At 39.5% G+C, this 14,505-nt stretch overlaps 1 protein-coding gene across 2 annotated transcripts; it reads right to left on the bottom strand.

The window, feature by feature from the left end:
- Window positions 1-874: 874 nt before the first annotated feature.
- Window positions 875-12,836, bottom strand: LOC115627846 (vinculin). 2 transcript variants are annotated; one of them, XM_030523703.1, is made up of 6 exons: window positions 12,729-12,836; window positions 7,620-7,751; window positions 2,466-4,656; window positions 2,243-2,373; window positions 1,779-2,177; window positions 875-1,403 (listed from the first exon to the last, which is right to left on the bottom strand). In XM_030523703.1, the coding sequence occupies exons 2-6, from the start codon at window positions 7,674-7,676 to the stop codon at window positions 1,296-1,298; spliced, it is 2,886 nt and encodes a 961-aa protein (XP_030379563.1). In that variant the 5' UTR covers window positions 7,677-7,751; window positions 12,729-12,836; the 3' UTR covers window positions 875-1,295. The 2 variants fall into 2 exon arrangements, with proteins under 2 accessions (XP_030379563.1, XP_030379565.1); XM_030523705.1 differs by lacking the exon at window positions 12,729-12,836 and adding an exon at window positions 7,494-7,526.
- Window positions 12,837-14,505: the final 1,669 nt, after the last annotated feature.

Raw genomic sequence — 14,505 nt, forward strand, 5'->3', positions numbered from 1 at the left:
CATACATATTGTATTATATGCCCTAGCTTTCGGAACGTACCAAAGTAATTTGTTACTGGCAGTTCCTTTAAAAACTTTAGAGAGTGTCGGAAGGGAAATGGCATATTGTAAATAAAGTTATAAGCAAAAATACTGAGCCCATCAAAGACGGGGAAGACCTGCTAGTAAGCTCATAAATACCAAATTTAGTTACTAACAAATTTAGTTACTAATATCTGCTAAGTCACTAATATCTGCTAAGTTACTAAGATTCATTTCAGAACTGATCGTTTGATGGGACCCATATAATATTACTATAATGAGCCGATTCTCTTGAATCTTTGCATTATTATGGACGAACGGACAAATGAACGACCATGTCATTCGTCTTGTCATGCTGATTATATAGATATCTGTTTGTTGCTTATATTTTCAACTTTCTAGCATACCCCTTAACCTGTCGAATGATGGGTCTAGAAATGATGTCAAATAGTAATTGCTCTAAATCAGATTCATGTAATTATAACATTTCAAATTTATTATTTTATTTCAGTTATTTGAACATGACACACATTGCTTTATGCTTAGTTAGTAAATACTACTACATAATAATCGTACATTGGTACAATAGTAAAAAGGCAGAAAATATATTCGCATCTCATTAAATATCAATTAACAATTTCCAGTCAAGCGTTGGCTGTGGGCAGGGCACTCGAGGCATGGCGCGGGTGCTTGGTGCGGGGTATGGGGGAGCAGGCAGCAGCGAAGGCTGCGTGCAACAATCGTAAATGCTTTTGTTAGTGTACATAAAGTGTATTTATATAACTTTTTCCTTTACTTAAACAATCGAACATTCAGTTTCCGTTGTCGTTGCCAAAGAAATGATTTTTATACATATTTTCTCTGGATTTATTTACAATATTTAAAGAAAAACATCATTAAATTTCAGAAAACTTAATTGCCGCATTTCTCTACCCTCAATGCTTTCGTTTTGTTTTGATTCACTTGTATGTACAGATATTTATTGCACGCTTAACATTACTTTTATAAAATAAAATGTAAAAAAAATAATTCGTTGTAGTTACAAAAAGGAAGAAACACATAGACAGGAAGAGCAGACGAGAAGACAATAGGCGATTTGTTTCGAGGCACATAATAAATAATCCAAGGCACTTATTTAGGTGGAAAACATCGAAGAATTATTAATATTAAGATAACTTTAACATGGACGCCCCGGCAAGCACCTTCGACGTCCATCGCGTTTAATATTAGATAGTTTATGTTACACGAAAATAGTGGTACATCATAGCATCGGCTTAGTACTGGTACCAGGGCTGGCGGCGCACCCATTGCAGGCGATTGCTTGTCTGATCCGATCGAATCTTGATGCTGGCACCCTCGGCAGCACGCACAGTTTCCTTCACCTACGAAAGATAAAACGTAGAATGCAATTAGAAATCTCTTTTACGATGCAGAAGAACAGAATAAAGAACCCCGAATCTGTATTTATTCTACTTGAATGGAAGACACTAAGCGGTTGGTCAGATTGGCAAATAATTTGCACACAGCTTTGTTAAATTGCACCGTCATGTCATGATGAGAATGTTAGCCTTTTTAAAATCCAATACGAATAATATTTTGGGATTATCTTTTTGAAGCCCATCTTCAATAAAAACACATTTGTGTGCAAACTTTTTGCATGTCTGACCGTAGCTTGTAAGTCACTTATACACTTATAGTTCATAGGAGAATGTTACACCCTCTTTTACGTTTTTATATTACGTATTCGTTCAACTTACACTTTGCATAAGGTTCTGGGCATTTCCCACCAGCATTTCGGTGGCCTCGCGATCCTCGTCGGAGCCCTGTGCACCCAACATGGTGGCCTTGACCGTGGACAGGATCTTCAGCTGTGTTCCAATGGTGGGTATACGCTCGCATACCTGCAGCAGGTTGGTGCGTATGCGACGATCGGTGCACTGGCGTGCCAATTCCTTGGCCAAACGCGTCACATCCTCAGAGGCCTCTGCGATCTTCTTGGCCGTGGCGATCAGCTCACGCTTGCTGCCGCGAGAGTCTGAGAGCACTAACTCGCTGAGACGTGCCATCAGAATGGCCATACGCTTGGCAGCGGCAATGATTTCGTTGTCCTTGGAGGACCATTGACGCACCTCCTGGTGTAGACCTCGGGCAGCGATCTGTAGGTAATTGAGAGTGGCACTTAATACCTCACTTATTAATTAGCTAATATATGAGGGCTTACCAAGATGGGTTGATTGGCATGCGGCATGGTTCGGAAAACGCCCTCATCCTCATCATCTGTTTCTGGTGGCGGGGGACGAACGGGTGCAAGACCCTCACGTGGTAGTGGCGGTCTAGGCGGCGCTCGCTCAGCTAAAAAGAAATTAAGAAAATATTTCAATAAGAACTAATCCTTTTTTTCGTTAAATATCGAAAAAAGACTAAAGATTAAATATTGGCCTTACCATTCTGGTTGGATAGATGGAGAGCGCTAAGCTCGGGTATTGGTGGTGGCAGTGATGTGGGCAGTGGTGGTGGTGCCGGTGGTGCAATTGCATCGCGCACCTCACGCACATCACCCAGCAGACGCTGGAATGAGCTCTTCCAGGCCGCAGCGGCCGCGGGATCCGCAATATTGGTGGCCACCAGCTTAGCATCGCCTACCATGGCAGGCAACGAGCGCTCCAAGCGATTGGCTGCCGCATTCAGACGTTCCGTAAATACAGGATCCTCGGAGTTATCTGCCTCCTGTTTGGCCACCAATAAGACACGATTAATTAGACGCGCAATATTCGAGGTATTGTCCACCATCTTCTGGGGCTGACGAGCATGGATTGCATCCTCACAGAGCTTGGCATACACCTGCATGTGCTCCTCAGAGGTCTTAATGAAGTCAGCGGGATCTGTGGCCTGATCGCAAAGGGTGCGCATGCGCAACACTGTGTCGGCGTATTGTTGCTTGAGGTTCTGCAAATGCTCATCGGCCGCCTTACTGGCTGGATAGTTCATGCGAATGCGACCCGCATTTATTAGCTGTGGCGTCAGAGAATCCACCTGGGCGGCCGAGGAGAGCAGAATCTCGGCAATCTTCTTGTTGCCGCATGCACCACCAGCGGCCACCATGCGGGATGTCTTGGATGCACGATCACTGAACGCCTGTAGGTTGGCAGACTTTTGATTGAAGTTCTGTTCACGGCCGGGTGTGCCCTCAGGCAGCATGACCGCCTCGGTGAACTGCTTCAGGGGTGTGCTCACGTCCATGAAGTCCTGCACGATGCGATTGACCAAAGCATTTTGAATGGCAGCCTTGAGCTCGTAAAGCTTCTGCGTCAGCTGCTTAGCTGCTTCCTTGGCGGCGGGTCCTGTGCCTGCTGCCTGACGCTTTAGACGCTCCACCTCATCGCACAACTGCATGATCTCAGCCTTCTGATGACCCGGACAGCCTTCGGCCACCTTGCGTCCCTCCTCTACGATCAGATTGATTGCCCGCTCACCCAGACCACCGTCGTTGATCTCCGGATGCTGCAACCACTTGACTGCTTGTTCGAGTCGTCCTTGGATAGTGTGCGCGGTCTGCTGGACACCCGCCTTGTCCACACCAACGACAGCCTTGCGGACGAGTCCCTGCAACTCGCCAAGACGTTCGCGAATGCCGCGAGCCAGCGACTCCGCTTGCGGGGAGTTGCCCTTACCTTCCTGGCGTAGCTCACAGAGCCCGTTGGTCAATGCGGTAATCTCGTCGGCCAGTTTCCGTATGGGATAGGAGTCCTGGGGTAGACAGCGCTCCGAAATCTCGTTGGCATTATCAATGACCTGCCGCAGAGCCTTCTCACCAACTCCACCACGCAGGGCATAGGGATTGCTAAGCCATTCATTGGCCAGCTCCATTTTGTTGTTGATAGCATTGCTGAGCTTCTTCAGCACCGTCAGGTTGTCCAGCTCGCTAGTGTCTTCATCGTAGGTTGTCAGCTGTAGGACGCGTATGATCTCCTGGATCTCATCGCTCATGCGAGCAGCAAGGTAGTTACGATTCTCGGCCGCCTCCTCAGCGCCCTTGCCCTGCTGCTCCACAATGTGTATGTAGACCTTCATGCTGCAAATAAGTATGGGTGCCAGGGTCTTCACCTGCTCCAGACAGCGTACCAAAATCTCGCTATGCACCTGATGCGTCAACTCCTTCTCTCGAGCGCTCACTTCGCGGGAGACTTTGCTCAGGCAAGGTGATAGATCCTTGAGAAATTGCACCAATTCCTCCATGGTATTGATGACCTCTGCCACGGCCAGATAGTCCAGCACACGCTTGCACTCCTGTATGATCTTGCGCACCTCGCTCTCATCAAAGCAGAGCAACAGCGACGAGGTGCCTTGCAGTATGCCGCGGCTTCCCTCAATCAGCTTCTTGCGCGCAGGTCCCGAATAGGGATCGGCTCGCAACATATCGGAAGCCTCCTCGAGCAACTGCGAGGCAGTCTCGACGCGATGCAATGCTGAGGGCATATCCTGCTTGAGGATCTTGTCGTCCGAGCTGTTGATAGTTTCACGGCCCACTTTTATCAAATTGGCCACCGCGGCCGATACCACCTGGACCGGCCGACTGAGGTCGGGCATGGCGTTGCCATCCTCCGCCTCCTCATGTAGTATAACCAAGCGAGATACCTGCGGCAATCAAACCAGAGCATTAGTACGTTATTTATCATCAAAAGCGTCTCAAACGGCACCTGGCATCATACACCAAATTCGCACTTCTCTACCTCTCTAACAAACACTCGCACCCACCCACACATCAAGACACAATTGGACATATCTATTGATATAAGTATAGATGTTGACGTCGTCGACCACCTCACTAAGCGTGGGCTCGGCCACATGGCACTTGGACTTGAATAAACAAACCATGGTCGGCATTGGCGGCCACATCTGGTCCATAGCCGGATTAGTTGGCAAGTTGCTTGTATTTGGCGCTATTTTTAAACATGAACAGAGGCAGCAGGGCGAAGAGCACAGAGTCTGTGTCTGTGCAGCCTCAACCAATCAAGAAAATAGTCCAAGTCAAGCCAAAAAACTCACGATTTCGAACCCAGTTCTTTCTGCATTGATGACAATATTCGGACAATTGTTGAATAAATATAAATAAATATTGAATATTATTTAAGTGTAATGTGTGAGAATTACGAAGGGGAACTGAAACATTTTTTAGATAACAAACCAAATTATTATATTGTTGACCCTAATAGTTCGAAATTCGAAACATACATATGTACTGACATATTTTATATAAATGGCCAAGTAAATGACCAAGAGATATTGAATTTTTCCTCGTGTACAATAAGAAAACAAATCTAAAAATGAATCGGATTGAAAATCTATTAAACAAAAAAGATTCATCGTATTTGAATAAATCGAGCTAAGTTTTCAAACGATTTTCTAAAAATAATTTTTTGAAATGTTTATAAAACCAGTCAAATCGATCATTAAGACATTAGCTTCCTATGGAAGATATTTATAGTTTAACTATTAATGGCATCATTCCAACATTTTATTCTACTACGATGTCTACTGTGTCTACTATAAATGCAACTGCCTTTCACTTTATTGCTACTACCGGCGATCAATTGCTTTATTACTTGATTTATTCATTCATTCATTGTTGACATTGACGGCTTATTGTCATGCCGGTCACAACAAATAGTGTTGGATTTGTTTGATTTGCTTTGGACAAGTGTGCGCCTTTTCATGGGGGCTATTTGCTATTTGCTATTCTGAATGGATTAATTATGTAATTAATTTGACGCTCAACGTCATCAGCACAGCACAACGGCACAGACACAGCCCCCTATGGCTGACACAGACATTTCCATTTCCATCGCAATTTCGTTTTGAGACCAATTTAATGACCCACAGTCTATATTTACCTATGGAGCTATACCCAACCATCCGTACAAACATACATACATACTATGTACAAAGGTATAGACGTACAAGTATGTGCATATATGTTCGTATCAATGTGTTGATTGATGTGTTGAATGATCATTTTTAATTCATTTGTTTGCCTCTTGTTCGCAACCCCTTCTACCCTTCTACCCTACCCATCCAACGTAGTCCCCCCAAAGATTTGTCTGTTGATGAGCACGCCGGCGGATGACTAATACGTTGGCTTTTCAATTTGGCACAATTTTCAAATCTTCACTCATCCGCATCACCACCACCACCTACACTTTTCTCGGCTCCCTGCCTCTTATATGTGTATATATACATACATACATATGTACATGTATGTACATATTTTATGCTATAAACGTGTATATATGTGTGTGTGTGTGTTTCTGCTATCTACATGTGGTCGTTGATCGTCGCAGCTTTACGTGTTCCACATGTGGCCATGCAACCACCCAAAACACACACACACACACATACTCACAGCTTCAATTTTCCGTTTCGCTTCTTCTATGATTTCATGCTTTAAATGTTTTTTGTTGTTTTTGTTTTTAATTTATGTTGCTATTTTTGAATCACTGCCAAAAGTCACTCTCTCGCGTTGACTCTCCCATACCTTTCTGTTACCTCTCTCTCTCTCTCTCACTCACTCAATAACCCTCTCACTCGCTCTCTCTGTCACTCTCTCAATTTAACTATATATTCTGTTTTGTTTTCGGCTGCGTTTGTTTTTCTTCTTTGTATATACACACATTTTCTTTTCATTTTTATTTGTTGCGTTATTAAATTTAAATTTTTTTTGTTTGTCCTCAGGTTGGCAGATGAACATTTATTCTACCTCATTTATTTTTAGACCCAGAAGACAAGTTAAGTAACACCAGGAGCAACAAAAACAACAGAAATAAAAACAACAACAAAAACAGCACTAACTACAACAAATCTCTAGAATTATATTTGCCTGTGATGGAAATACACCTAAATAGATACATATACTTGTATGTACATACATATGTATGTCGTACATATATTATATCCAAATACATATGTACATACATACACATGTGTTACACAAATCTATATACATACATATGTTTGTAGTTTGGCTGTAGTTCGGTCAGGTGCAAAAATATCTTACTATATCGTTATGAAATATCTGAAATGGAAGCCTAAATACATATTAAGTCTTATAAAGAACTGGGAATAGCGCGATCACATTTACAGCATCATTACGGTTTCGAGAATTGAAGATTGAATTATCTCAAGAGAATATGCGTAAATAATAAGATATACATATACATATATATTTCTTAAGTTTAAATCAAGTAAATCTACCAGAAAATCAAGCTAAAACGAAACAAACCCGTACCTAAAAACTTTCATAGGCTTTAAGTTTAGCTTTTTCAACTTTTTTCTTTATTTCTAAATCTCCGTACACAAATACAAATATACATACATTGCAATGCTAAAATCATTCTATAGCTCTAATCTAATATTCAAATCTAACTTCCAATCAGACAAGTTCTCTAAACTATGGAGATGATGCAACTTCACTTTACCTTTTTCGGCGCCAATTTGGTTAATGGTTAAAGCTATGAGAGACATATAGTACAGATGTATGTATGTATAGTAAATACACTGAATAGGCTCGCAAGAAGGATGCTAGACCCCTGGCCTCATCTTACCTGCTGTGCGACAGGATCTAATATGCTCTCAATGGTTTTTGTGTGAAAGACGGGCATTTTTTTAGCTGGTGGTGTCGACTGTTCCCAAACGTAGTTCCGTTTCCTTTTCTGCTTAGCCAATTAAGTGGTAATCTGTAAGATAGAAGAAAGAAATTTTTACTTTAGTGTTCAGTTTCGGGAAAGAGCAAAGATCTTTGACTTAAGTTTTATTTTCGAAATCTCTCAGTTGAAGGTTTCTTGTTATCTTTTTGTTCCAGTTACGTGCTCAAGAGGTGGAGTTGCGTGATAACAGGGATTGTTCATGGGCCAGATAACGCATTTATATCATATCTCAGTAAACTTGATGTGACTATAGTATATCTATCTCGACGGCTCGTGGTAGTAAGACATCTCGCACAGTATGAGGTGAAAGAAACAACTCTTGGGAGGATAGAGCAACGAATTTGTTCGAATCTGTCGCCAACAACTAAACCGCTCGATTGTTGCCGCCAATTCGTGTCGCCTTTATAATCAATTTCATATGTTCTCTTGTTGGCAATTCGCTTTATTAACGATGACGCATATTGTGAGGTCATAGCTGGGCACAAACCCAGAGACAAACATACACGCTCAGTATCTTACTCACTTAATGGGTATGGCCAGACACAACAAAACTGGCACACTATTGATACGACAACGGTAGACATTTCCGCACCCTTCCGTGTCGGCCCGGGCGCGACACAAAAACAATAACGACACCAATAAATAGAAAGGAAAAACAAGGCTTAAATAATGGACAATGATTTTTCATTTGAAAGTGGAAAACAAAATCCAAACTAAAAGACATTGGACACCCCTAGTGGGGCAACTATTTTTAAAATGTGTTTGTGGGTGGAGGTCAGTTAGTTAATAGGTAGGGAGGGACTCGAATGCCGGAAGATGTGCTAAAAACACGTGCACATGCACCAGTCTTTCAATACCTTTCAATACCATAAAGCAAGGTGGTAATCAGCGTAAAAGCGTTTAACATTAGGCTATATATAGTAAGTAATTGGATTGCTTGTTGCGAGGGCTGCTTTAAAATGACGAAATTCCCATTCCGATTTCCTTGAATGTGGCACATTAGCACTCAATACTCATGCTTTTCTGGCTTAGCTGAATCATCAATTTGAACAAATTCCAACATTACCGTCAACAACACAATCTTTACCAGTAGTCTTTCCGATCGAACGCTTAAATGTAACCAAACCTTGATACATTACCAATTATAAATCATAACTACCTATAAAATATATTAGAGCTAAAAATTATATTCTCTGCAAAATTTCAAAGTTCTACTTGAATTTAATTAAATTCTTTTGTGCCATTTAAATACTTTGCTCATCAACCATTTTAGATCAATAAAAAAAACTCTTTCAGCATTATAAGACCAACATACATACATATATATGGTATATGGCAGAAATACTTTTATCGACATCTGTAGAAAATAATTAATAAATGCCTGCATGTCTGTGCAAATAATTGTGAATGCGTTTGCTTTGAATGGAATGCCACTTATGGTATTAGCTTGCTATGGAATGATATACCCGATACTCTCTGACAGAAACAAAAATTATTAACAAAAAAAAATGTGTATATGTATAACTATAGTATATAAAAATATATACTGCAAGGCTTCGTGTGGGTTGAAGTTTATTGACTGCTGACTATTTTGTGCGCCATTTATGGTTACAAAAGCTGTTGCAACTAATAGACGAATATACACATGCATATACACACAAAAATTGATATACAAACAAACACAAAAACAGGTTGGAATGACAGAAATTCTTCCATGAAAGTTGACAAACACAATAATGATAACGACATTGATGATGACAATGATGATGATGCTGTTGATAGAAGAATATGTGAGAACATCAATCCACATTTCCATACGAGTTGGAGAAGACCTGCAGTTACCTCTAAACAAGTTGTATTGTGTAGAATTGGATATTTGGTATTATTTAAAAAATGATATGCGTTAGAAAATGTATTATTATTTAGTAAATATACAATCAACAAAATAAAATTTTCCGAAATTTTTAGGGTTGTTGCTGAAATTAAAGGACTGGACACAATGCTGATACTTTAAACACAAATTTGTCGCAACTTTTTATCAAGGATGTATAATTTAAAAGTTTTTTTGCCTAATTCATATTTTTCAATATAATATTAAGGTTAAAGGGTCGATAATGGCTCAAATTTCAATTTAATAGTGCTACATTAGCTAATACAAAGACTGTCCTATAAGCAAGCTCTACTACGCACAATTTAAAATGGCAGTTTCATAAATAGAAACCATAAATTGTCCCAAATTTCGGGATTTGACAGCACGGTGAAAGGAACATTCGTTGCATTTATCACCAAATAAATAAATAGTGTTCTCCATCAGAATTTAAATAATTAGTAACTACTGCAAAGAATAAATAACAATATGTAAATGTATATTGTACAAAACTTGAGGTATTTTTAGAACCTGTTAGACAATAGCTATAATTCCTTATAATGCCCTAAATTCTTTCATATTCTTATCTTTTATAAGACTACGAACATCATTTTTCACACTAAAGTTCTTCAAATATTTAAAGCTTATAGCCAGATTAAGTAAACAATTACCTAAACTTGGTGAATAACTCTGTACTAAATAGTGCAGTTCGTGGAACAACTTCGTCGTTAAGTAAAAGCAGTTGCTTGGAAGTAAATAAATAATAAGAAAGCGCGAAGCTCCAAAAATGCAATGATGACGCATTCACACACACACTCGATGGTGGGTTAAAGCAAATTAAATAACACACACAATTGACTCAACAAGGAATGAGATTACAAATTGCGGTTTTGAAAGAGTGTCTCACCCAATAAAATAAATAATAATAACAATCCCTTATATTTCACTGTCCGACTCCCCACCACAACACCACAAATAAAAAGGAATGCGCCAGTTATATGAATTCTACAGCAGCATCGATCAGTGAAGCAGTCAATCATTTGCTAATTGATTGCGTTGAATGCATAGCAAACAAACAATAAAAAACATAAACAAGTAAAAAAGCTAAAGTCGGGTGTCCCGACTTTTAAATACTCTGTACATATGTTTACAATAATTATAGAAAATAAAAAAAATTAAGAAAATAAAAAAAAAATTTGATCGATTTTACCTCTCTCGGTATTCGAACTCACGTAAAGGGTGTATAATTGCACATTTACATAGCAATTGCGTCTGTGTGAGTGTATGTATGCCTATGCGCATCAATTCGTCAGTCAACCAAACAGCAACATCAACAACAGCCGCGGGCAGCGCTGCATCAGCAAATATATTTATGGCTATAACTTCTTGTTAAATCGGTCTATAATAATGAAATTTGGCATACGGACACATAATAACTAACTGGGGGTATTTCCAAAATTTTAGTTCGAAATTCCAAGAATTACGGGAGTTACGATTTGCGGGGTAGAGGGGGGAGGGAGGGGAATTCCAAAATATACATTTTCTGCGTATTCACATAAGGCATCTGGGACTAAAATTTGGTGTTCCTAGGTCTTATAGTCTCCGAGATATAGGCGATTATACGAATGGAAAATCGGGAAAACCCCCATAGGGGGGAAGTGGGGGGGAAAATCAAAAAAATAAAACAAACTCGTATAGAATACACACATAACGCATCTTCGTGCAAAATTTGGTGTCTCTATCTCTTATAGTCTCTGAGATCCAGGTGTTCATACGGACGGACAGACGGACAGACGGACAGACAGACAGACAGACAGGGCTAGATCGACTCGTCTCGTCATGCTGATCAAGAATATATATACTTTGTGGGGTCTGCCACGCCTCCTTCTGCCTGTTACATTTTTCAGCTCCCGCAAACCTAATATACTCTTGTACATTTCATGTACAGAGTATAAAGAGGAAAATGAAATCATGAAATAAAAACGGCAGCCAACCCACACGCACATGTGCCTGACACACACATGCATATGTATGTACAGACATACATACATATGTGCATAAATTTATTAGTTAAAAGTTCTGCATCAGAATTAACGGTGCCGCGTGCACCAAAGTGCCACAAATGGGGCGCAATTTGAGGCACAAATGGGCGAGATCTGACAATATTCATACAATACATACATATATAGAACGTAAGCACCCTTTGCCTGGCTCCCTCATTCATGCAAATACATATGTATGTATATATGCACATATCTAAATACACAACAAAATACACACACACACACAAACACAAACACACTTGTACGCCAACGCATCACTCATACACACACAACCAAATGCATGCACACACATTCACAACTCTCTCTTTCTCACATGCGGTGGCGCACGCGCTTCAAGCCCGCTGATCATAAAATACATTACACAAAAAAATTAAGAAAAACTTCGAAAGTACCAAATTTCTTAGCTGCTGTGTGCACAGAAATACAAACATAGCTTTACAGACATATGTATACATATGTATGTATGTATATGTAGTCGGTGTGTACACATTTAGGGCAGACGGCACAGCAAATTTTAGACGTCTTCGCGCTTCTCTCGTACAATGCTCATTTGAGTTTACTTTGTATTAAATTTGTTCTTTAGTGATGTTCACATGCTTCAATAATTGTTATTGTTGCATATTTCTTGTTTACACAGGCATATGTATGTATATACATAGATACATATGTAGGTACATTTGTATGTATGTATATGAACTTTGCTTTTATCGGCATTGGGTTTTAGCTTTTGCCATTTCTTCATACGCATTAATCACAGCCACAGCAACAGAGCCAATCAGCCAACCCACACGCACAAACGTACACACGTACACAGATTTGTTCAACAGCAGCAACAATTGGCTCACAGATACGAATATCAGCCGCAACACAAACACAGCTGTCTAACAAATGCATAATTTGTTGCTTGCTTTTTGTAGTAAAACATTAATGAGTTATTAGGCAGTTCAAACAATTTAAATCAACAATATATACAAATGTATGTGCATATACATATGTAGTATATGTATATGTGGTAGACGGAAGAAAAAATTAAAAAAAAAAACAAATTGAATATAAAATAATACTGCCGTTATTTACTTTATAATACGCTTTCCTCTTGCCGTCCGCTTTTTAACGTTCAAAAGCGCCCAACTTGCTTGCCCGACTGTTCTTTAAATACTAACAAATAAAAGATTGGGGGGCACAATCTACCTTGCCGACCGACAACACTGTACGCTACGTGCCTATCTTATTCTTCTTCTTCTACATGCTCTCCATCACTTCTGTGGCGCTCAACTCCAACGTGCTGGCAGCCGTTCGTTTGTTGTTCTCTTGTTCCCCCAATCAGCAAATACATATATGTATGTTCATGAGTGTGTGTGTGCTTAAATGTGAGTATATTGTTCTGCCCCTGTAGTAACGGGCGTCAGTCTCTCGTCAGAACTTTTATCAATCTCTTTTTGGGAGTAGGCTACCGTCCAAAAACCCTATCAAATATATTTTATTTTATTTAGGATTGTTTTTGGTTTAGCCGGTCGACGGTAGATACCAAAGGGTCGTCCGATCACCAGTGTCACATATATGAACGAAATTATTATTATTACATTGGCTGCGTTTTAATTTTGCATTTGTACGTTTATTTTTTGTCTGTTCGAATTAAAGCTTTTATTAGCAAATCGGAACCTTTTTGAGACCACTTTTCGGAATCGAACTGCTATAAAATTGCTATAACTTTTGAGTCGACCAGTAACCAAGGAAACCGCAGACTCTAAGCGCCAGCTGACCCTTTTAGTACTACAGGGTAGCATGAGAGTATTGTTCTGTTCTTGTTGTTGTTTTTTCATTGCTGTGTTTTTGACGCGTTATTCACTCAAATGTTATTTGTGTATGGATGCCCTTTACAAAAATAATTCGTAACGGCTCCTTCGTCAAAGCTCATGATCAGTATATGTATGTATGTCATACATATGTATCTCTAGAATGTATGTATGTATACATTTTGATCGATTTTCATACATCAATGAATGGCTGCTGTAAGTTGTGTTAAGCAAGAGCCATTACCAAATAATTGGCCATTGTGTGTCATTATGAAATTTATGTGCGATAATACTAAATAAATGCACATTCATAACACTCGAAAGCAACATAAAATACAATTCCACATACAAACCTGAAAGTGCATTTGTGAATTGCATGGTTTTGTATGCCTGGCTATGTTTTAACAAGTTACATACTGTTACGTGCCTTATACACATACAATACCAATATTGAAGACTATATTATGCCTATACCAACTCATACTGAAGGCATTTCAATATATTAAATACATACCTCACACACCTTAGCTTATTTCCATTGACTGAGTGTTGTGCAAGCTCCCGTGTCTTCCGTCTGTGCGAAAAAGAAGTTCATACTATGTAACAAAAAGAAAAATACAACGGAAACAAAACAAAAATTTTTGTATATTTTTTAATAAGCGCCATGAAAACTGAATGCACTGCGCTTCTTCTGTTCGTCAATGTCTACTACACATCCAGACTGCAAACTCAACGATCCCATAGATACATATGTATGTATATGTATCTTTTATGATTAAAATGTGGGTTTTAAAAAAATAGAATTACATTTTAAAACTATGGCCCCGCAAACTACAAAATATGATTTAAATTAAAGTTAAAATCAGCAACAGAAAAACGTTATTAAAACGTTCATTTTTCGAGGCACAGCCTATATATTCTAGCATCAGTAGGCAAATTTATTGACATGATGGATGAACCAAAACAGCTTATATAGTATGTAGGGTGCTACACGATCGTGATAATACAGTTAACGAAAGAAACCTGGGAACGCAACAAAACACCCACAAGCAGACAAA

This window comes from Scaptodrosophila lebanonensis, unplaced genomic scaffold (assembly GCF_003285725.1).
Source record: "Scaptodrosophila lebanonensis strain 11010-0011.00,11010-0021.00 unplaced genomic scaffold, SlebRS2 tig00000098-arrow-pilon, whole genome shotgun sequence".
NCBI lineage: Eukaryota > Metazoa > Arthropoda > Insecta > Diptera > Drosophilidae > Scaptodrosophila > Scaptodrosophila lebanonensis.

Excerpts from the sequence above, each read along its gene's own strand:
- LOC115627846 (XM_030523703.1), bottom strand. The coding sequence starts at position 7,676 with ATGCCCGTCTTTCACACAAAAACCATTGAGAGCATATTAGATCCTGTC. Across the intron at positions 4,657-7,619 it reads TAGATCCTGTCGCACAGCAG|GTATCTCGCTTGGTTATACT; the intron begins GTAAGATGAGGC and ends TGATTGCCGCAG. Across the intron at positions 2,374-2,465 it reads CCATCTATCCAACCAGAATG|CTGAGCGAGCGCCGCCTAGA; the intron begins GTAAGGCCAATA and ends ATTTCTTTTTAG.